At 44.2% G+C, this 22,050-nt stretch overlaps 1 protein-coding gene across 1 annotated transcript in view; it reads left to right on the forward strand.

Moving 5' to 3' along the window:
- CALN1 (calneuron 1) overlaps positions 1-22,050 on the forward strand; it is a 535,507-nt gene that overhangs the window by 318,485 nt on the left and 194,972 nt on the right. Inside the window, exon 4 of the mRNA XM_003416548.4 lies at positions 7,392-7,504. Within this exon, the coding sequence (XP_003416596.1) occupies positions 7,392-7,504 (113 nt within the window). The remainder of the gene's footprint in view (positions 1-7,391; positions 7,505-22,050) is intronic.

The raw sequence follows: 22,050 nt of genomic DNA on the forward strand, positions 1-22,050 counted from the left end.
TTCATTCTTTCCTTCTGTAGTTACTTGCTTGTTCCAGACCCATTAAACAAAATGAACCAGATACAGTGTTTGCATTTAGGGTTCTATTGCATTCCATGAAAGGTGACAGGTCTGCTCTGGAAAGCCCGTTGGGTCTGGGCAGATTGCCCACTTTTGTATTTGGGGACATGGGGTTCCTTAATGGCAGCTTGATGTCACCCTGCAGGGCTGGACAGGCCTCGTTCACCAGACCAATTTTTTTTTTCTTTTGGTGGGAGAGGTTTCAGACTCTAGGAGGGTCACACAGAATCGCTGGGAATTGAGATCCTGACTACAGGCAGAGAGGCAATTTGGGGAAGGCCTCCTGACTTTCTGGAGTCCCTGGGTAGCACAAATGCTTAAACGCTCGTCTACTAGCCGAAAGGTTGGTAGTTCGAATCTACCCAGAGGCACCTCAGAAGACAGACCCAACAATCTACTTCTGAAAAGTCAGCCGTTGGAAACCCTATGCAGCAGAGTTCTACTCTGACACACGTGGGGTCACCATGTGTCAGAATCAACTTGATGGCTGCTGATTCGCTTTTTTCTTTAACTTCCTGGCTTTCAGGCAATGATGGTTTACACTAAAGCTCCTGAAGGCTGTCTCTCTCCCAATTCCCGCTAAGTTCATGGCTAAAATGCCCAGATAGGGAAACACTTTATAATTCCCAAACCTTGACAAAAGACGTGAATATATGCCAGGACTTGGTGCTAGGGGCTCTGGTGCAAAGGAGAGGCTAACATCAGGGGTCTGAGTCAGACTGTCTGGGCAGGGTCGCTGCTCTGCCTTATACTACCTGTGTGACTTTGATCAAGTTGCTCCGACTCTCTTGCCTCATTCCTTCATCTGTAACAAGTAGAGGGGGAGGCTCTCGTCATGTTGCTGGGGTGGGATTAAACAAGACAGCATACGTACGGTCCTCGGTGCAGTCCCTGCATACGACACTAACTGCCGTGGGGTCGGCCCTTGACTCGTGGCGACCCGGTACACGGCGACACGAAACTCTGCCTGTTCTGTGCCGTCCCCTTGATCGGTTGCAGACTGGGCTGTTGCAATCCATAGGTTTCCACTGGCTGACTTTTGGAAGTAGCTGCCGGGCCTTCCTTCCGGGACTTAGTGTGATGCATTCTCTCTTGGGTTCTGTTTGTCTTAGTTTCCAGGATCCTGGAGTATGGGTGCTGGAATTCTAGGAACGGCATCGATATCTTGTGGGGTTTTCCGAGCCCCGTTTGTCCACCAGCCCAGCGTCTGTTGGAGAGTCCTTTTCCCCAGTCTAAATCCAGATGGGACCTATATGTTGCCAGTAGGACTGTCACGGAGCTGTGTAGAAGCCAGAGTCTTCATTTACTCAAGAACCAGGCTGGGGAATATCCTGAGAGAGATGAGAGAGTTGACCCTGATCCTGCCTCCAACCCTGGGCCTGGGGGAATTTCCCTTTACTTAAAGGGGGAGGGGAAACCAATATTTTTCCCAATACAAAGCCCTGGGGTTCCAAATGTTCTCTCCTAAATTAAAAAACAAAACAATCAAACAAAAAACCTACCAGTTACCATAGAGTTGATTGTGACCCATGTGTGTCAGAGTAGGACTGTACTACATAGGGTGTGCAGTGGCTGATTTTTAAGAAGTAGATCACCAGGCCTTTCTTATGAGGCACCTCTAAGTGGATTTCAACCGCCAGCCTTTTGGTTAGCAGCTGAGCCCTTAACCATTTGCAGTCCTTCCTATGAAATAGACCTCTCCTTCAAAGAGCAGGAAGTAGCTGTCTAGGCACATGAACCCCTGGGCCAGTGTTGGTGCTGCCTATAGAATTGGAGCACCCCTCCCCCAGCAGTTCTCTCTGGCCGAGGATTTGGAATGGTAAATGAGCTGCTGTGTTCATGAGGCCAGAATTTATTTCAGAAGCATCATGACTGCTCACAGCTTCTGGTTGGAGTCCTCAGCCAAGTTCACCATCTGTGAGCTCTCCCTGGGCTGCCATGACTTTGACTAGCCTTCCATGTGGACCCCTGAAATGCACCAGTTCCACACTGCTGCACTTCCCATCACCCTGGGCAGGGGTTTTGGAAAGGCGGGTGATCTCTCTCCAACTCCTTCCTGGAGGGTAGACCCTTCAAAGAAAGCCCAGTTCTCCTGGCCATGATAAGCCATGTGTTCCGCTGCGTCCTATAGGCGCCCCCCCCCGCCCACACACACACTTTTTAGGCTTTGGAGAGAGAGAGAACAGTGCCACTGCACCATAACCAGGACCTGGAGTGGCCCTTCCTGTTGTCGTTCTCAGGTGCCGTCGAGTTGATTCCGATTCATAGTGACCCTATGTACAACAGAACAAAACACTGCCCGGTCCTTGCACCATCCCCACAATCGTTGCTGTGTTTGAGCCCATTTTGCAGCCACTCAATCTCATTGAGGGTCCTCCTCTTTTTCACTGACTCTCTACTTTACCAAGCATGTTGCCCTCCTCCAGGGACTGATCCTTCCTGGTAACATGTCTAAAGTAGATGAAGTTTCACCGTCCTCGCTTCCAAGGAGCGTTCTGACTGTACCCCTTCCAAGAGAGATCTGTCCGTTCTCCTGGCAGTCCATGGCGTATTCAGTATTCTTCGCCAGCACCACGATTCAGAGGTGTCTGTTCTCCTTCAGTCTTCCTTATCGGTTACCCAGCTTTCGCAGGCATATGAGGCGATTGAAAACACCATGGCTTGGGTCAGGCGCACCTTAGTCTTTGAGGTGACATCTTTGCTTTTCAACACTTTAAAGAGGTCTTTTGCAGTAGATTTGCCCGGTGCAATGTCTTTTGATTTCTTGACTGCTGCTTCCATGGGTGTTGATTGTGGACTCAAGTAAAATGAAATCCTTGACAACTTCAGTCTTTTCTCCGTTTATCATGATGTTGCTCATTGGTCCAGTTGCGAGGATTTTTGTTTTCTTTATGTTGAGGTGCAATCCATACTGGAGGCTGTGGACTTTGATCTTCATCAGTAGGTGGTTCAAGTCCTCTTCACTTTCAGCAAGCAAGGTTGTGTCATCTGCATATTGCAGGTTGTTAATGAGTCTTCCTCCAATCTTGATGCCCCGTTCTTCTTCGTATAGTCCAGCTTCTCAGATTATTTGCTCAACATACAAATTGAATAAGTATGGTGAAACTATGCCCACATTTACTGGACACATTTTAGTTAAAGCCGTATGAGGCCTTAGTAAAACCTGACCCATGCCCTTGAACCTTTATGAGTGTTAGACCTCACTGTGGTAACAGATAGTCGGGAGGCAGCCCGCTGTTAATAAACCAACATTCCAGGGCCTGGGGAACAAGAGCCAGAGTGCGTGGAACACCTTCTAGTCCAGTGTTTCTCAATCTCCTTCTTCTTCCTCCTCTTTCTTCCTTCCCTCTCCTTCTCCTTTCTTCTTTCTTTCTTTCTTCTGTGTCACCCCTGGGAACATTTAAGACATTTTTCCCCAAGTCCCCAGCCCCTACTTCATGAAAGTTTAATGCCCCTGGTAGACTGTGTATCTATGGCCCTAAGAGAGCCACAAGGAGCCCTGGTGGCGCAAACGTGTAAGCACTTGGCTGCTAACTGAAAGGTTGGTGGTTCGAACCCACTCAGTGGCTCCACAGGAAAAAAGCTTGGGAATCTGCTCCTGTAAAGATTACTGACTAGAAAACACTATGGGGCAGTTTGACTCTGTCACGTGGGGTTGCTGTGAATTGAAAATCCACTCGAAGGCACCCAACAAGAGGAAAGCCACAAGCCATCGCACTATCTAAGATTCATTTTCATCCCCTAAGAATCAGTTTCCTCCCCACTGCGGGGTGATGTTGTCTTTGTTGAGAATCCATATTCTAGTCTGAGAGTTTCTTGGTCATCCAGCCACCGCTATGATTAGCAGAGGTGATTTGGGGTGGGCAAAGGGCCCGCACATGTCCAGGACAAGCGTGTCTGTGTGAGACTTAGAGCCACGTGGAGCTAGTTTTGGAGCTGTCGAATGCCAGGATGGTTGAATCATTTCCCTCTTCCCCCAGCTTTCAATTTTTCATTTTTACAAATACTCGATGATTGTCTTTGGGCATCCACTACCCGTCTGTCAGTTTGTTGTATTGTGGTGGCTTGCATGTTTTATGATGCTGGAAGCTATGTTACTGGTATTTCAAATACCAGCAGGGTCACTCACGATGGACAGGCTTCAGTGAAGCTTCCAGACTAAGACAGGCTAGGAAGAAAGGCCTGCAATCTACTTCCAAAAATTAGTCAGTGAAAACCCTATAGATCACAACAGAATAAAATTGTCTGATATAGTGCTGAAAGATGAGTCCCCCTAGGTTGGAAGGCCCTCGGAATACACAGTGGCTGCAACAAATCAGGCGTAACAACAATTGTGAAGATGACGCAGGCCCAGGCATGTTTCATTCTGTTGTACCTGGGGTGGCCAAGAGTCCAAGCGAGCTCAACAGCAACCAACAACAATCTTTGGGAAAACATCTTGGTCTGCATTTAAGGTAATTACTTTGTTTTGTCTTCCTTAAATGTGAAGTCATTAGGTCCAAAGGAACCAGCCTTTTCAAGCATCTTGATGAGTACTGCCAGCTGATAACCAGAACCAGTACATCAATTTAATATTTCTACGGGGAATGTGTAAGAGAGCCTATCTCCCCTGTGTCTGCCAGCATTGCATAGAATTATTTGCTAATTTGAAAGGCAAGATGGTCTAGTTCATTGTTGCTTGGATTGACACACTTATGATTACCAGTGAGGGTGAAATCTGGGATCTCTTTATCTTGTTGAATGGTGAGAGAGAAATTGATTTCCTCTCAGTAGTTGACTGATTGCCCCAGTCCATTTGGTGATTCCCTGTTCCCTTCCCCACTGACTCTTCTGCCTCCTTTGTCCTGTAGAAAGTGTCTGTCCACACTGGAGTCTGTTCCTTGGCTGTCTGTCCAGAATTATTGACATCTTGATGATGACATCCGCATGATCTTTTAGAACAGGTTTTGAATGAATGTTCCTTGAAGTTGATTGCACTCTGAGAACATTGCTATATGAGCCTGTGCTTTGACAAACTCTTGTGTGGGGACACCTGGGCTGCCTTCCCTGGCTGGGCTAAGGTAATGACGCGGTGAGCTCTTGCTGGAGACACTCTCTTGAGCAGTTCTAAGGTACAGAATGCCACACTGCCGGATTCATTTAGGCTGGGGAAATGCCTTGAAAGTTGTAAAGACAGCATGGGGGTGGTGCCTGACCTCCTCTCTTCACAAGGGGGAAGGAGAATCAGGATAATAGCTCAAGGCTGATTCTTATGAGGCAGAGGTCACAGATATCTCCTCTCTCTGCCATTTTTACCAATTCCAACACCAAATGTCCCTCCCACAGCACCCTCTACTTTTTGCTGAGTTCGATAATTCATTGCAATGGCCACACAGAACTCACAGACAATACTGACTATTATGGGGTTTATTAGGGAAGTAACAGGTCAGGAACACCCAGGACACAGTTCTTCCATCAGGACAGCCTCTTCCCAGCCGTGCTTGCAGGCACGCCTCTCCCTGGCACTCAGCCTCTGCTCAAACACACTCAGCTTTCTCTCTCCTTGGTCCAGGAAGCCCACCACACCATCTCCTGCTCCCTGGTCTCTACTGCTGGGCCTCTGCTGCTGCTTCTCACTGTCTTCAGTGTTACAGCTCTCTCTGTCTCCTGGTTCCAGGAGCTTCTCAGCACAGGGATCCCAGGTCCAAAGGATGCTCTGGCTCCTGGCTATTCTTCCTTGGTGATGGTGGGATCCTCTTTCTCCTGCCTCTGGGGTGGCTCATTTCAAGCCCAGCGGAATGGAAAGCTCACCAGTTCCTTTGGTGGAATGAACCTATCACACTCTTCTATCCAATTACTTGGTTGGGGGTTACAAGACCATGGAGAGTAAGGACACAAAAACGATTCTTTGCACCAAAAAGGTCTATCTCCCCAAGTCTTTTTTTTTTTTTTTTTCCTCAAGTCTACCTTTTGGCTAGTGTCAGCTCTAGGATTAAAGATCCAACCAATGCTGAACTGAACAAAGGAAACCAAGCAACAAGTGCTGCTTGTTCTTTCCCCAGGTACTTACTGAGTGCCTGCCATGGGCCAGGCCCCGTGTTTGGTGCTGAAAACACAGAGAAGTCGACCTTGCAGAGTTCACAATCCTGGTGAGAGATAGGTCAATCAGAGAGTGGGATACAGGGTAATAAGGTCTATAACCAAAGAACCAAACCCGTTGCCGTCAAATTCATTCCAACTTATGGCGACCCCATGTGTTACAGAGTAAAACTGTTCCTGAAAGTTTTCCTGGCTGTAATCTTTACAGAAACAGATTGGCAGACTTTCTTTTACGTCACTGCTGGGTGGGTTTAAACTGCCAACGTTTAGGTCAGTAGTCAAGTGCAGAGCTTTTGGACCAGCGGGCACACAGATGCATATAAAAAGTAATATGATATGAGAGATGGAAGAAAGTTTGACCAACTCTGCCTAATGGGGAAGAAGGATCATGAAAAAAAAGAGAGAGAGAGAGAACATGATACTCAAGCTTGATCTTAGAGAACAGGTTGGAGTTTGCCAGGTAGACAGGTGGGGGAAGGCACCCCAGGGGAGAGAACGGCATGCCCATAGGCACGGAGCTGTGCAATGGGGTAGCATTTTGTACAGAGCTGTGGAGTGAAGGAGCTAGTGGGACTTGGGCGCTGTATCATCTGTCAGAGATAGCATGCCATCGAAGGTTGTAAAACATGACCAGATTACTTTGGGGAAGTAAATGCTGAGAGCAGTATGGAAGGTAGATTGGAGGTGAGAGTGTAAGGGTAGTAGGGGAGCCTGGGTGGAAAGCCATTCTACTAGTCTCAGTAAAATTAATTCTTCAAAGTGTTTTCCCAGCATATTCACTATAAAGGGCACTAGTAGTGGGAACATTGAGAAAGATATAGCATCCAGAGGTACTTTAAAAAAGGTGAAATCATTAAGACTTGAGGACTAACTTTATGTGTTGGTAACAAAAGTGAAGGATGAGGTAGGGAGAAACCCGAGATTTCTATTAGCCACAACTGGGCAGTGTGAGGTACAGGAGGAGGAACAGGTGTGAGCTGTGGCCAGGTTAAGTGCGACGTGCTGCGTGAGCATTTAGATAGAAATGTTGGCAGTTGTTTAGAAGTAGGTGGCATTGGATATGATAATAAATCACCAATTTCTTACGGCACTTTGGGTTTTCTAAGCCTGTTGCACACTTGTCGGTAACGCTACCAGCTCTTCTTCATTTATTGAGGTTCCACACCAAGGAGGAAAGCATGGAGATACTGTATTGGGAACAGTAGGTCTAGTTCAGCTACTTTTCAACTTGTGTTTTTATCTTCTCCTTCCAGGGGATGGTCAGGTGGATTTTGATGAGTTCATGACCATTCTCGGCCCCAAGCTGGTGTCTTCAGAAGGTCGCGATGGTTTTCTTGGGAACACAATCGACAGCATATTCTGGCAGGTAAGTAAGACTTTTTTTCAAGATTAAATTTAATGGTAAACATGTGTCCGGGACTAATGTCTGACTGTGGGCAGCTCTTCTGGGCTGGAGCAGCAGACACCTCTTGACTTGGACGTCTATGTTGAGGTACACGCTGGGGCCTCTGAACAAAGAATCCAAACTATGCTCACCCAAGGTTTAGAGGAGTGACATCTCTCTTCACTTTTAACCTCTATCAAAAACTTTTTTTTTTTTTTGCATTTTGGAGAAACGAGATTCCTCCACTCCTGATTTGTAAAAGCCTTTTTCCCAGGGACACTTTGAAAGGGCACTTTGGTAATGTCTAAGCCAGTTTTGTCTTGAGCCTTGGTTTCGTGAGGTCTTTGTTGAGAGGATGGCGTAATTGCCTTGTGTGCTTGGGTCTTATCAATAATTTTGCTTTTAGTAGGACAGAATGGTTTTGTCTAGAAATTTATATTCAGCGTTTCTGAATTGTGTTCCTGTTTCTATCTTGTAACATCTCTTAGGAAATTCTAAATATATATGTTCTAATTATTAAAGTGTTACTGAATAGCTTTTTATATTAGTTTTCTAATCTTAAAATGCAATGACTCTTCATTGTGGGATTTGATGTATGCGTTTTCAGTCATTATTTTAAAATTTGTGTCAAATAAGTTGTCGGGTTAAATCGAGTCATTGGTGACACATGTTAAATATTCAGTCATTGCATGATTTCTTCAATTTCTTGATGTGGTTTTTCTCTTTCACCAAGGATGTTCCTCTAACCTATGTAAGGGACTGCAGTTGACATGTGTCTCTGGACCTATTCTGATACTTATCTTGCATATAACCAACAAGCATTTAGTAAGAACTTGCTGTGTGTCCTGTATTCTATCTGTCTCTGTGGGCTTTGCTAGAGATGTTTAAGACAGAGCCCCTGTCTACTGAAGAATTTAGCCGAGGAAGCAAAATTAAGAGAGAGAAAACAAAGTGAATAATTAGCATGATGGTTACTAGACTGTAATCTCCTTGAATCCCTGACTTGATTGTTGTAGCCCCTCAGTGCCTAGCACATTATACATCTGTTGTTGTTAGGTGCCGTCGAGTTGGCTTCGACTCCTAGGACCATGTGTACAACAGAATGAAACACTGCCCTGTCCGGCACCATCTTCACAATCATTGTTATGCTTGAGCCCCTTGTTGCAGCCACTGTCAGTCCATCTCACTGAGGGTGTTACTCTTTTTTGCTGACGCTCTACCTTACCAAGTATGATGTCCGTCTCCAGGGACTACCTCTTCCTGATAACATGTCCAAAGTATGAGAGATGAAGCCTTGCCATCCTCGCTTCCAAGGAGCACTCTGACTGTACTTCTTCCAAGACAGATTTGTTTGTTCTTCTTGTTGTCCGTGGTATGTTCAATATTCTTCACCAACACCATAATTCAAAGGCATTAATTCTTGTAGGCAGGGCCAACATGGCGGAGTAGTCAGCTGTTTCCAGCAATCCCTCTTACAACAAAGGCCCTTAAAAACAAGTGAAACAATTATATTTATGACAAGCTAGGAACCCTGAACATCAAAGGCAAAGTTAGGAAATGGACTGAGTGGCAGGGGAAGGGAGAGAGGGTTCAGAAGCAGAGAGGAGTTGCTGGACCTGAATCACCAGGAACCCTCAGGCACCATTCCAGGGAGCGACTGGGGCAGGCTGGTGGTAGCGTTCCAGCTGCAGTTTCCTCAGGCAGAAGCAGCCAGCCGCACAGCCTACTCACACATCTGGAACCAGAGAAGAACGGCACTCTCGGCAAAAGCTAAGTACTTGTGTACATCTTACCGGGCCTCTCACCCCCAAGCCAGCTTCAGCGGCTGTTGATTTCCCTGGGCCTGAGACAGCACCCTGAGCCATGCTCCTGGATTTGGAGGAGGAATAAATTCACAACGGGGGAAAAGATAATTTGCCAGCTCCACTAAAAAAAAAAAAATATATATATATATATATATATTTTTTTACTAACCTGGGGAGCTCAGGACGGAAGTGGCTCCTGTCCAGGCATAAACGGTCCATGGACTTTGAATACCTTTCCTCCTTGCATGGACTTGTGTGAGCCTATTTCAGGAGAATAGGCCCTTGTTGGCAAACTGCAACTGTTTCAGCTGTGCAGTGGTGGAGAGGTGGGTGTTTGATGTTTGATACCACTCTGCCTATTAAACAGGGTCATCACCTACCCACATCAGGGGCCTAAGGACTGGTAGCTCCACTCACATCACCCAGCCACCCACAACACGGGTCCAAGGATAACTGGTACCTCCCAGTCCTTACAACCAAAAGCACTGAGTGCCCATGGTCCATCTGCAGAGCCCACCCACCTGTAAGCTCTAGGGAGCAGGGACATACTTTCCTCACAGACACTCGGGGGACAGCTGTCAGCCCCCTTCCTCGTTCAGAGCGTGACCCCCTGCTGCAACCAGATACCTGAAACCTTATCTAACACTTAAGACTGCATTTCTTTCTCCTTGAACTCTATTCATTCTCTTAAAAAATACTTACTGAAGGCCTACTGTGCTATTTTCAGTCACCTTCTATGCATGTGAAAGCTGGACAATAAATAAGGAAGACCGGAGAAGAATTAATGCTTTTGTATATTAATCTTTTGTATTCTGCATCTGGTAATTCCAGGAAGGCACCTTCATCTGGAAGATCCCTTGATTCTTTGTCTTGAGAGCTTGTTGAGGTGCTCATGGTCTGCTTCTTTATGTGATTTGATAGTGACTGTTGTCTCCAAGCCATCTATAAGTTATTGTATTAGCTTATTTTATGTTTGGTTACTGTATCCTAGGTTCTTGCTTTGTTTTGTTTTGATATGCCCAAATGGGTTGCTTGAGTGAGCTAGTTTATTTTCCACTTTGAAGCTCTAATGTCCTGTCACCAGATGGATAGAACTGTTATCAGGTATATGAGCCTAAGAGTCCGCTCACTTTTCTTGTATGGATTCAGCTCAGGTGCCCAAGTAGTTGGTCATCAAGTGTGTAGTATAGGCTCTGTCCTACAGTCTTAGAGGGGCAGAGGTGATTGGTGTAGGTACAGGTCTTCAAGGTGACTCCTTTTCCATTTAACACTTTAAACAGATCTCTTGCAGCCAATTTTCCCAGTGTAATGCATCTTTTGATTTCTTGACTGTTGCTTCCATGGGTGTTGATTGTGGATCCAAGTAAAGTGAAATCCTTGACAACTTCAGCCTTTTCTCTGTTTATGATGATGTTGCTTATTGGTAGCTGGGTAGTTCTAGCCCAGGGTCTCTCATGAATTTGCAGTCAAGATGTTGACCATGGGGTGCTCATTGTCCAGCACTGTATCGGACAGTATTCTATTATGATCCATAGGGTTTTCACTGGCTAATTTTTTGGAAGTAGATCACCAGACCTTTCCTCTTAGTCTCTTAGTCTTCAAGCTCTGCTGAAACCACCACGGGTGACCCTGCTGATATTTGTAGTACCGGTCGCAGAGCTTCCAGCATTATAGTAATGCAGAAGCCACCACAGAGTGACAAACTGACAGATGGGTATTGGCCTTGACATAGAGCATAGTGCAAAACTGTGTTCTGCAGTGAGTTTGCAGACAGAAAATAATGGCAGGGATCACGGGAGATTGAACAACTCTGCCTATCCTGGGATCCACCACACACTCTGTTAAACGCATTTCCCCACACTTTCCTAGGGGTGTAGTTAATGTGTCTTACCCTAGATCGGGAGCTCTGGTGACATAGTGGTTAAGAGCTCTGCTGCTAACCAAAAGATCAACAGTTCAAATCCACCAGGCGCCCCTTGGAAACCTTATGGGGCAGTTCTACCCTGTCCTATAAGTTTGCTATGAGTCGGAATCGACTCGACGGAACTTAACAACAACAATTCTAGGTTAAGTCCGCCACCCATCTGTCAGTTTGTTGTACTGTGGTGGCTTGCATGTTGCTATAATGCTGGAAAGGAGCCCTGGTGGCACAGTGGTTAAAGTGCTCAGCAGCTAACCAAAAGGTCAGTGGTTCAAACCCACTGCTATGCAGGAAAAAAATGTGGCAGTCTGCTTCTGTAAAGATTATAGCCTTGGAAACCCTATGGGGCAGTTCTACTCTGTCCTATAGGGCTGCTATGAGTCAGAATAGAATCAACGGCACACAACAACAACATGATGCTGGAAACTATGCCACCAGTACAAACCACATAGCACAAGTAAAACACCTCAGCCAGGGAGATTCTGAAGAACGTCTAATGGGTGCCACAGAACGGGACTCCTTTGCTCAAATGTTTATCTAACTCAGTCAGACCTCATTCATGAAGACTTCACGAAGTTAGGGTTTCTGTCTCAAAAATTAAACACATTAATATTTTGTAAGCAAATCCATGTTGCTTGGAGGGCACTGGGTGTGGTAGAGTTAGGCTGGGGCTAGAAGCCAGGAAACTAAGAAGCTCATACCAACTTCCCAGACTTGGTGTGTCCTGAATGCATTACCTGTATTCCTGGAGGCTTTGCTTGCTCACGTGAAAGTTGGTCATTGTAATAGCTGCCTTATCTCCCAGCTGTGTACAGTGTCCAAAACACTGCAGATCATTCTATCCCAAGAGGGCACAGGAATCATCAACAAAATACTAGCACACTGAAACCAAAATCATATTTAAAGGATTATACGCCACGATCAAGTAGGATTTATCCCAGGAATGCAGTGAAGATCAGTCAGTGTAATAGACCACGTTAATAGATCAATGTGAAGGAAACACATCATCATCTCAATCGACACGGAAAAGGTGTTTGAAAAATCCAACGCCCTTTCATGATAAAAACATTAAACAAGCTAGGAATAGAAGGGAGATTCCACAATATGATAAAGGGCATTTATGGAAAACCCATAGTTAGCATCCTGCTCAAGGGAGAAAGACTGAGAGCTTTCCCTGTAAGATCAGGACCAAGGATACCCTCTGCAAGACAGGGATGCCTACCTACTCTCACCACTGCTCTTCAACATTGTACTGGATGTTGTAGCCAGAGCAGTTAGGCAAGAAAAAGAAATAAATGGTATCGACATCTCCTTTCACAGATGACATGGTCCTATATGTAGAAAACCCCAAAGATGCTACAAGAAAGCTATCACAGCTGATACGTGAGTTCACCAGAGTAACAGTGTACCAGGTCAACACACAAAAATCAGTCAGGTTTCTACACATCTGCAGTGAGCATTCTGAAAAGGAAATTAAGAAAACAATTTGAAAACAGCACCTAAAAGCATAAAATACCTAGTAATCAGTTTAACCAGGAGGGTGAACTGGCAAATGTTTGTTATACACAGGTAGTCCCTGACTTGTGATGTATTTGAGTTACGACGAACCACAGTTATGACCATTGGGTTTTTTAATTTTTTTTTGTACATCTTATCATTAGTAATATGTACTGCATATAGTGTTTCAGTGCACATTTTACTGATGTTATCATTTTCAGATGTAAAAAGACAAAGATTGGATTTATAAAGATACTGATAATAAGAGATAATAATAATGAAATCTACAAAAAAAAAAAAAAAAAAGAGGTGTTCGACTTATGTCAGATTAATTGTCGGAACAGAGCCCCGTCCTAAGCCTGTATGCATTTTAACAAAGTTAAAAAAAAGTTGCCGTTGAGTTGATTCTAACTCTTGGTGTTCCCATGAGCTTCAGAGTAGAGCTGTGCTCTGTAGGGTTTTCATGGCTATGACCTTTCAGAAGCAGATCACCAGGCCTTTCTTCCAAGGTACTTCTGGGTGGGTTTGAACAGCCAACCCTTTGATTAGTAGGCAAGCATTTATCTGCTCAATTTCAAAAAGTGTGCAGGGGACCCAGATGCAGTCCAGGTCAAAGCCTGTGTGCCTGCTCCGACCAGACTCCTTGCTCCTTCCCTTCCTGATTCTCTGGCCACAGTCCGGTTCTGCACCCTTAACCGCTGTCTGCTCCTCCCACATCTGGTGGGGAATCCACAGCGGCTGTTGTCGAATACTTGCAGCTGCTCCCTGGGACTCTCTCCAGGCTTGGCCTCTGTCCCGCCGCCCCAAATTCTGGCTCTGATCTTGTGTCTTCCCTGGCTTTCCATTTCTGTTTTGGCCCTGGGCTGGAGAGGGCTACCCTTTGGATCAGAGCATAGGGCAGAGATCCTGAGCCCAGGGCGCAGTCTTCCACTTGTCTGCAGGGAACTGGGGTATTTTCTGTGTTGGCTTCGTGGCCATGACTGAGATGGATGGGGAGTTTGGCTCAAAAAGCTTTACTCACTTTATGCTCCAGGCTCTTGATGTGTAAAAGCAACACTATGCAAAGGTATCAAACCAAAAAAAAATTCAAACTCGTTGCTGTGGAGTCGATTCCAACTCACAGTGACCCAATAGGACAGAGGAGAACTGCCTCACAGGATTTCCAAGGAGTGGCTGGTGGATTCGAACTGCCGGCCTTTTCGTTAGCAGCCGTAGCTCTTAACCACTGCACCACGAGGGCTGATCCAAATTCTCTTGTGTATAAAGGAGTGGAAGAACATATATCAGAGTGCTGACAGTGAATTTTTTTAGGTGCAGTAAGATGGCGAGTGATCATATCTTTCTGTATTTTCCAAATTCTCAACAGGGGGCATGTGTTACTTTTATGATCAGAAAACATAAATAAACAAGGAAAGAAAATGGAGTACCAAATTAGTTAAATATCTATTAAATATCAACCAAAAAAAATCCGGTGGCTGTCAAGTTGATTCCCACTAATAGCGACCCTGTAGGACAGAGTGGAACTGCCTCATAGGGTTTCCAAGGAGTGGATGGTGGATTCCAACTGCTGACCTTTTGGTTAGCAGCTGAGCTCTTAACAACTGCACTGCTCCTAAATATCAACAGTTCTTAAAGGTATATATTTAATAATATACATATATTTTGTGTATATTATTGTCTTTTTTGGTGAAAGTATACACAGCAAAACAGGTTCCACTGTTTCTTTAGCTGTAAATCTGAAGAGTACCTGTCCCGTGGGGTTGACTGTTGATAAAACTTGCAAGGAAAACAAAAGAAGCCAAAGAAATCACGTTCATTCATGGCAGACGCGAGGCACCTTGTGGGTAGCTGTCTGTCGCCTGAGCTCCTACTAAGAGGCAAAGAGCAGCACCTTCGCGTTATTTTGTTTTAAGGGTAACTTGCCTTCCAGTAGGCAGAACCTCTCCTCACATCAAATCTGGCACCAACAGGGTTCTTTCCTTCCTCCAATATTTTGTCAGTGTGCCACTCCATCTGAGTCTGGGATTCAACAGTACCGCTCTTCGGTTCTCAGTAACCCAGTGGAACTTAGACAGCTTCCAGCAGCGATGCCCATCACAAGACCTGTCAGACGGACGGCGATTTTACTGGCAGCTTTTTTCTTTAATTCCCACAGTGATCTTACTGAGTATGAAGTATGGAAGGCTTTAGTTACAGCCCACCAGTTCCTGAGAAGTTGACTCCGACTCACAGTGACCCCCTGTGTGTCAGGGTAGAACTATGCTCTGTAGGGTTTTTAATCCCTGATTTTTGCAAACGGATTCCCAGGCCTTACTTCCAAGGTGAGTCTGGGTGGACTTGCACCTCCAGTCGTTCGGTTAGCAGCCGGGTGTGTTAATCATTCGCACCACCCGGGGTGTGATCCCTGGACTAGCAAGAGCAGCAGAACCTGGAAAATTGTTGAAATGCAGATTCTCAGGCTCTACCCCAGACCTACTGAGCCAGGAACTCTGGACGGGGGCCCTGCAGTCTGTATGTCAGAAAGCCCTCCAGGGAACTGAGGCTTGCTCAGGTCTGAGAACCACTGAGTTACAGGATTTTAAGGAGCCCGAGACGGCTTCCAGCCAGGCTTCCCTGTCTGACTCTGACCTTGGCTTCCAGGGCTGGTAATTTGGGTTTTTCTTTTACTTATCCACATTCTTAGATGTAATTTGTCTGTTGTTTACATAACACTATATGTTTTTAAACTATTTTTAAAAGGTAGAGACATCACACATGTTAACGAATTTCAAGATAGTTACATATGTGGTAGGACTTTCTAAGCATTAAAACAAAGGGAGAATCATAAGTGAAAAAAAGTTTCACATTAAAAATTAGAACGTCTATAAATTAAAGGAAGATTTTAAAAACATACTGGCAGAAATGTGGCATAAAACCTGATGAGCATTTCTGTAGCAACAGGAAAACCTGCTGACGCGACTACAGAGATCAGGAACAACAGACAATTAATAGAATATGTTCAGTGAATCGATTAAAGCATTCAGCCTTACTGGCAATGAAATGTGAATTAAAATAGTCAGTGATATCATTTTTCTCCTTTCAAATTGAAAAACGTGATCATAACGCTGTCAAAAGTGAGATAAAATGGGCAAACTCATAAGCTACTGGTAGAAATAGAAATTGTACTTTTCCGAAAACTATTTGGTGATCCTTATCAGCAGTTTTTAAAAGAATATCTCAAGCCTATAATTAAAAATAATTCTAATTCAAGGGCTCTCTCATATGAAATTAGTCAGAAGCGTAGAAAAATGTAGTTACAAAGATGGACTCTTGTACAGTATTAAAAATAATCTCTTCACTTTACATTCAGTGGGAAAACCAAGATAGAGATTGAATTTACAGTATGATCACATTGCTTCTCTATGTCTATTATATATCCATTTATATTCATACAGAGAAAAAAACTAGAGAAAATACACTGATTCTGAAAGCACTCATCATCGATTGAATAAAAGGGAATGTAAATTTTTTTTCTTTCTGCTTATTTGCATTTTCTGAAATTTCTGCAATGAGGATGTATGGTCTACCGTGTTATTATTCCATGAAGTTAGCAAAGCTCAAATTAACAAAACGATATTATAAAACAATTGTTTTAATATCAAAAAGAAGACTGGAGTCGAAAGCATTTCTTATACATGTTCTTATCATACAGCATTTTGATAACGCATGAAGTTGACATGAAAGTGAAAAAGCATAAAGGCAACATCAATTGCAGCCACCAGCTGCCGAGAGGAAAGGAACTCATGTCAGCCACCCTCCCAGAGCCACCACGTGGTCCTGCCCTGTGGAGGCCACAGGAGGCCCAAACCTGGCACAGCCAATAGCTTTCCCCTAATGTGCCAGTCACCTGCGTCCGATGAACATGCTGAAAACTCATATGTTAGGAGAATGTCTGAATTGATTTTATAATGAAAAATAACAATTAAGACTAATTTTAGTTAATTTTTAATCAATAATTGAGACTAATTGTTGTTATTAGGCGCCCTTGAGTCTGCTCTGACTCATAGCGACCTCATGTATAACAGAATGAAACACTGCCGGTCCTGGCCATCCTCACAGTCGTTGCTACCTACCAACAACAACAACAATTTTAAAAATCCCTCCCTTCCAGATAGATTCCTGACTGGTTCTGGACTCTGTGGCTGGGATGAGCTGACCAGCGTGTGGCCTCAGCTGTGAGGAGGGAAAGTAAAAAAACGAAACAAAACCCACTGCCCTCAAGTCAATTCTGACTCATAGTAACTTCCATAGGACGGAGTAGAACTGCCCCATAGGATTTCCAAGGCTGTAAATCTTGATGGAAGCAGACGGCCACATCTTTCTCCCGAAGAGTGGCTGGTGGATTTGAAACACCGACCTTCCAGGTAGCGGGTAAGCACTTAGCCACTGCGCTACCAGGGCTCCTAGGAAAAAGTGACTGGCCACATTATCAGCAGGGTCCAGCTCTAGCAGCTTCATTTTTGTACCCAATTAGAGTCTTGGTTAACATGCTTAGCTGGTAACTGAAAGGCTGGAGGTTTGATTCCACCCAGAGGCACCTCAGAAGAAAATCTGGTGATCTACCTCAGAAAAATCAGCCATTGGAAAACAATACCATTTATAGTAGCCACTAAAAACATAAAATACTTAGGAATAAATCTAACCAGGGATGTGAAAGACCTATACAAAGAAAACAGCAAAACACTACTGCAAGAAACCAAAAGAGATCTACGTAAATGAAAAACATACCATGCTAATGAATAGGTAGACTCAACATTGTGAAAATACCAATTCTACCCAAAGCAGTCTATGAATACAATGCAATCTCAATCCAAATACCAACAGCATTCTTTAAAGAGATGGAAGAACGAATCATTAACTCTATATGGAAAGGGAAGAGGCCCTGGATAAGTAAAGCACTATTGAAAAAGAAGACTAAAGTAGGAGGGCTTGCACTACCTGACCTCAGAATCTACTATACAGCTGTGGTAGTCAAAACAGCCTGGTACTGGTATAACAACAGATACATTGACCAATGGAACAGAATTGAGAACCCAGATGTAAATCCCGTCCACCTTCGTCACCTGACAAGGCCCCAAAGTCCATCGAATGGGCAAAAGACAGTCTTTTTTAACAAATGGTTCTGGCAAAACTGGAAGTCCATCTGCAGAAAATGAAACAGGACCCATACCTCACACCATACACAAAAACTAATTTAAAAAATGGATCAAAGACCTAAATATAAAACCAAAAACTATAAAGATCACAGACGAAAAAATAGGGTCAACGCTAGAGGCCCTAATACATGGCATAACAGGATACAAACTGTAACTAACAACACACAAACTCTAGAAGAAAAGGTAGGTAACTGGGATCTTCTAAAAATTAAACACACCAACAGAGTAAAAAGAGAACCTACAGACTGGGAAAAAAAAATTGGCTATGACAAATCTGACAAAGTTCTAATCTCTAAAATCTATAGGAAAATCCAATACCTCGATAACAAAAAGACAAGCAATCCAATTAAAAAATAGGCAAAGGAAACGAACAGACACTTCACCAAAGAAGACATTCAGGCAGCTAACAGATACGTGAGGAAATGCTCGAGATCACTAGCCATTAGAGAAATGCAAATCAAAACCACAATGAGATACCAACTCACCCTGGCATTACTGGCACGAGTCAAAAAAAAAAAAAAAACCAGAAAATAACGAATGTTGGAGAGGCTGCAGGGAGAACTCTTAGGCACTGCTGGTGGAATTCCAAAATGGTACAACCATTTTGGAAAACAATATGACACTTCCTTAGAGAGCTAGAAATAGAAATACCATATTATCCAGCAATCCCACTCCTAGGAATATATCCTAGAGATATAAGAGCTGTCTCACGAATAGACATACGCACACCCATGTTCATTGCAGCGTTGTTCACAATAGCAAGCAATGGAAACAACCTAGATGCCCATCAACAGATGGATAAACAAATTATGGTATGTACACACAATGGAGTATTATGCAACGATAAAGAACAATGATGAATCTGTGAAACATCTCAACAACATGTTGAATCTGTAGGACATTATGCTGAGTGAAATAAGGCAGTCAAAAAAGGACAAATACTGTCCGAGACCACTACTATAAAAAACTCATGAAGAGGTTTACACGTAAAAAGAAACAATCTTTGATGATTACAAGGGAGGGGAATGGTGAGGATGGAAAAACACAATGTAAAACAGGTAAGTGGCAACTTTGGTGAAGGGTAAGACAGTACGCAATACTAGGGAAGCCAGGACAACTTGTCCAAGGCAAGGTCATGGAAGCTCCATAGACACATCCAAACTACCTGAGGGACCGAATTACTGGGCTGAGGGCTGTGGGGACCATGGTCTCGGGGAACATCTAGCTCAATTGGCATAACATAGTTTATAAAGAAAATGTCCTACATTCTGCTTTGGTGAGTAGCGTCTGGGGTCTCAAAAGCTTGTGAGTAGCCGTCTAAGATACCCCACTGGTCTCATCCCTTCAGGAGCAAGGGAGAATGAGGAAACCAAAGACACAAGGGAAAGATTAGTCCAAAGCACTAATGGACCACAACTACCACAGCCTCCACCAGACTGAGTCCAGTACAACTAAATGGTGCCCGGCTACCACCACTGACTATTCTGACAGGGATCGCCATAGAGGATCCTGGACAGAGCTGTAGAAAAATGTAGAACAAAATTCTGACTCACAAAAAAAGACCAGACTTAACTGGTCTGACAAAGACTGGAGAAACCCGAGTGTGGCCACCGGACACCCTTTCAGCTCAGTAATGAAGTCACTCCTGAGGTTCACCCTTCAGCCAAAGATTAGACAGGCCCATAAAACAAAACGAGACTAAAGGGCCACACCAGCCCAGGGGCAAGGACGAGAAGGCAGGAGAGGACAGGAAAGCTGGTTATAGGGAACCCATGATCGAGGAGGGAGAGTGTTGACATGTTGTGGGCATGGTAACCAGTGTCATAAAACAATATGTGTACTGTTTAGGGAGAAGCTAGTTTGTTCTGTAAACCTTAATCTAAAGTACAATAATAAATAAATAAACAAAAAGGAAAGAAAGAAAACGTAGGGAGCACAAGTTCTACTCTGACACACATGGGGTGGCCACGAGTCAGAGTCAACTCAAAGGCAAGTGGTTAAATATTATTTGAGGCTATTTTTAAATTAATCTAATTATCCGCAAGTTTCAATCACACAGGATATAATGTGAACACGGTAGACTCTCAGGAAAGCTTAGAATTTTCATCAAAAGTTGTCTGAATGAAGAGGACAGGGAGGGAGGAAAGATGTTCAGGATGGGAACAGAGAAGCAATAAGGGCAGGCAGCGAAGCAGATGGGGACCTTTTAGGGCCAGGCAGACAAGTACCCTAAAACTGTAAACAAATCAGTTACCGTCAACGTGATTCCGACTCGCGGCCACCCCGTGTGTGTCCCGGTAGAACCGTGTGCTACGTGGGGTGTCCAGTGGCTGATTTCTCAGGAGTATCACCAGACCTTTCTTCAAACCTCTGGGTGGATTTGAACCTCAAACCTTTCAGTGAACAGTGAGCATGTAAATCGTTTGTACCACTCAGGACTCCTAACCCTAAACAAGAAGCCACCAAAAACAGGCTTCTGGAAAGAGAATGTGGGGCTCCTATGTCTCAGGAATGGTGTCCTAGAGACACCTCTGACTGTGACTCCTGTGATCTTGATGCCATATGACAGAGCTGCACAAGTCATGGACACAGTCAGGGAGGTGGGGGACAGTGACCACGAAGCCCTCACGTCTGTCCTTGGCCCCTGCTCACCAGCTCCTGGCCTTCTCTTGGCCAGGCTCCGGCTACAGGCCTCACACATTTCTTGTTGAGTACCCCCATTCATATTTTCTGGTTTTTGCTATTGTGAACAGGATTTTAAGTTTTTATTATAGTTTTCTAACCTCTTTCTGCCAGTATGGTGAAAAGTAGTTTTAGAAATGAAACAAGACCCATACCTCACACCATGCACAAAAACTAACTCAAAATGGATCAAAGACCTAAATATAAAATCTAAAATGATAAAGATCATGGAAGAAAAAATAGGGACAATGCTAGGAACCCTAATACATGGCATAAACAGGTACAAAACATTATTAACAATGCAGAAACACCAGAAGAGAAACTAGATAACTGGGAGCTCCTAAAAATCTAACACTTATGCTCATCCAAAGACTTCACCAAAGAACTCAAGAAAAGGTTTAAACACAGAAGAAAACATTCTTCGATGGTTAAGAAGGTGGGGAGGGAGGGAGAGGGATATTCACTAACTAGATAGTAGTAAGAATTATCTTAAGTGAAGGGAAGGACAACACACAATACAGGGGAAATCAGCACAACTGGACTAAACCAAAAGCTAAAAAGTTTCTTGAATACAACCAAACACTTGGAGGGACAGAGTAGCAGGGGTGGGGGTCTGGACCATGGTTTCACGGGACTTCTATGTCAGTTGGCATAACAAAGTTTATTAAGAAAGTGTTCTGCAATTCCACTTTGGTGAGTAGCGTCTGAGGTCTTAAAAGCTCCTGAGCTGCCACCTAAGATGCATTAATTGGTCCCAACTCACCTGGAGCAAAGGAGAATGAAGAACACCAAAGACACAAGGAAAATATGAGCCCAAGAGAGAGAAAGGGCCACATAAACCAGAGACCCCATCAGCTCGAGACCAGAAGAACTAGATGGTGCCAACCTACCAACAATGACTGCCCTGACAGGAAACACAACAGAGAGTCCCTGGCAGAGCAGGAAAAAAGTGGGGTACAGAACTCAAATTCTAGTAAAAAGACTAGACTTAATGGTCTGACTGAGACTGGAGGAACCCCAGAAGACACGGCCCCCAGGCTCTCTGTTAACCTAGAACTAAAACCATTCCCTAAGCCATCTCTCCAGACAAAGATTAGATTGGACTGTAAGACATAGAATGATACCCATGATAAGAGTGTGCTTCTTAGCTCAGGTAGATACGTGAGACTAAATGGGCAGCTCCTGTCTGGAGGCGAGATGAGAAGGCAGAGGGGGACAGGAGCTGGTTGAATAGACACGGGAAGTCTGGGGTGGAAAGGAGGAGTGTGCTATCACATTATAGGGAGAGCAGCTAGGGTCACATAACTGTGTGTGTATAAATTTTTGTATGAGAAACTAACTTCAGCTGTAAACTTTCACTTAAAGTACAATTTAAAAAAAAGGAGTTTTAGAAATTTCGACAGTTATCTTAGCACTGTCCTGAATTCT

This window comes from Loxodonta africana, chromosome 12 (assembly GCF_030014295.1).
Source record: "Loxodonta africana isolate mLoxAfr1 chromosome 12, mLoxAfr1.hap2, whole genome shotgun sequence".
Classification (NCBI taxonomy): domain Eukaryota; kingdom Metazoa; phylum Chordata; class Mammalia; order Proboscidea; family Elephantidae; genus Loxodonta; species Loxodonta africana.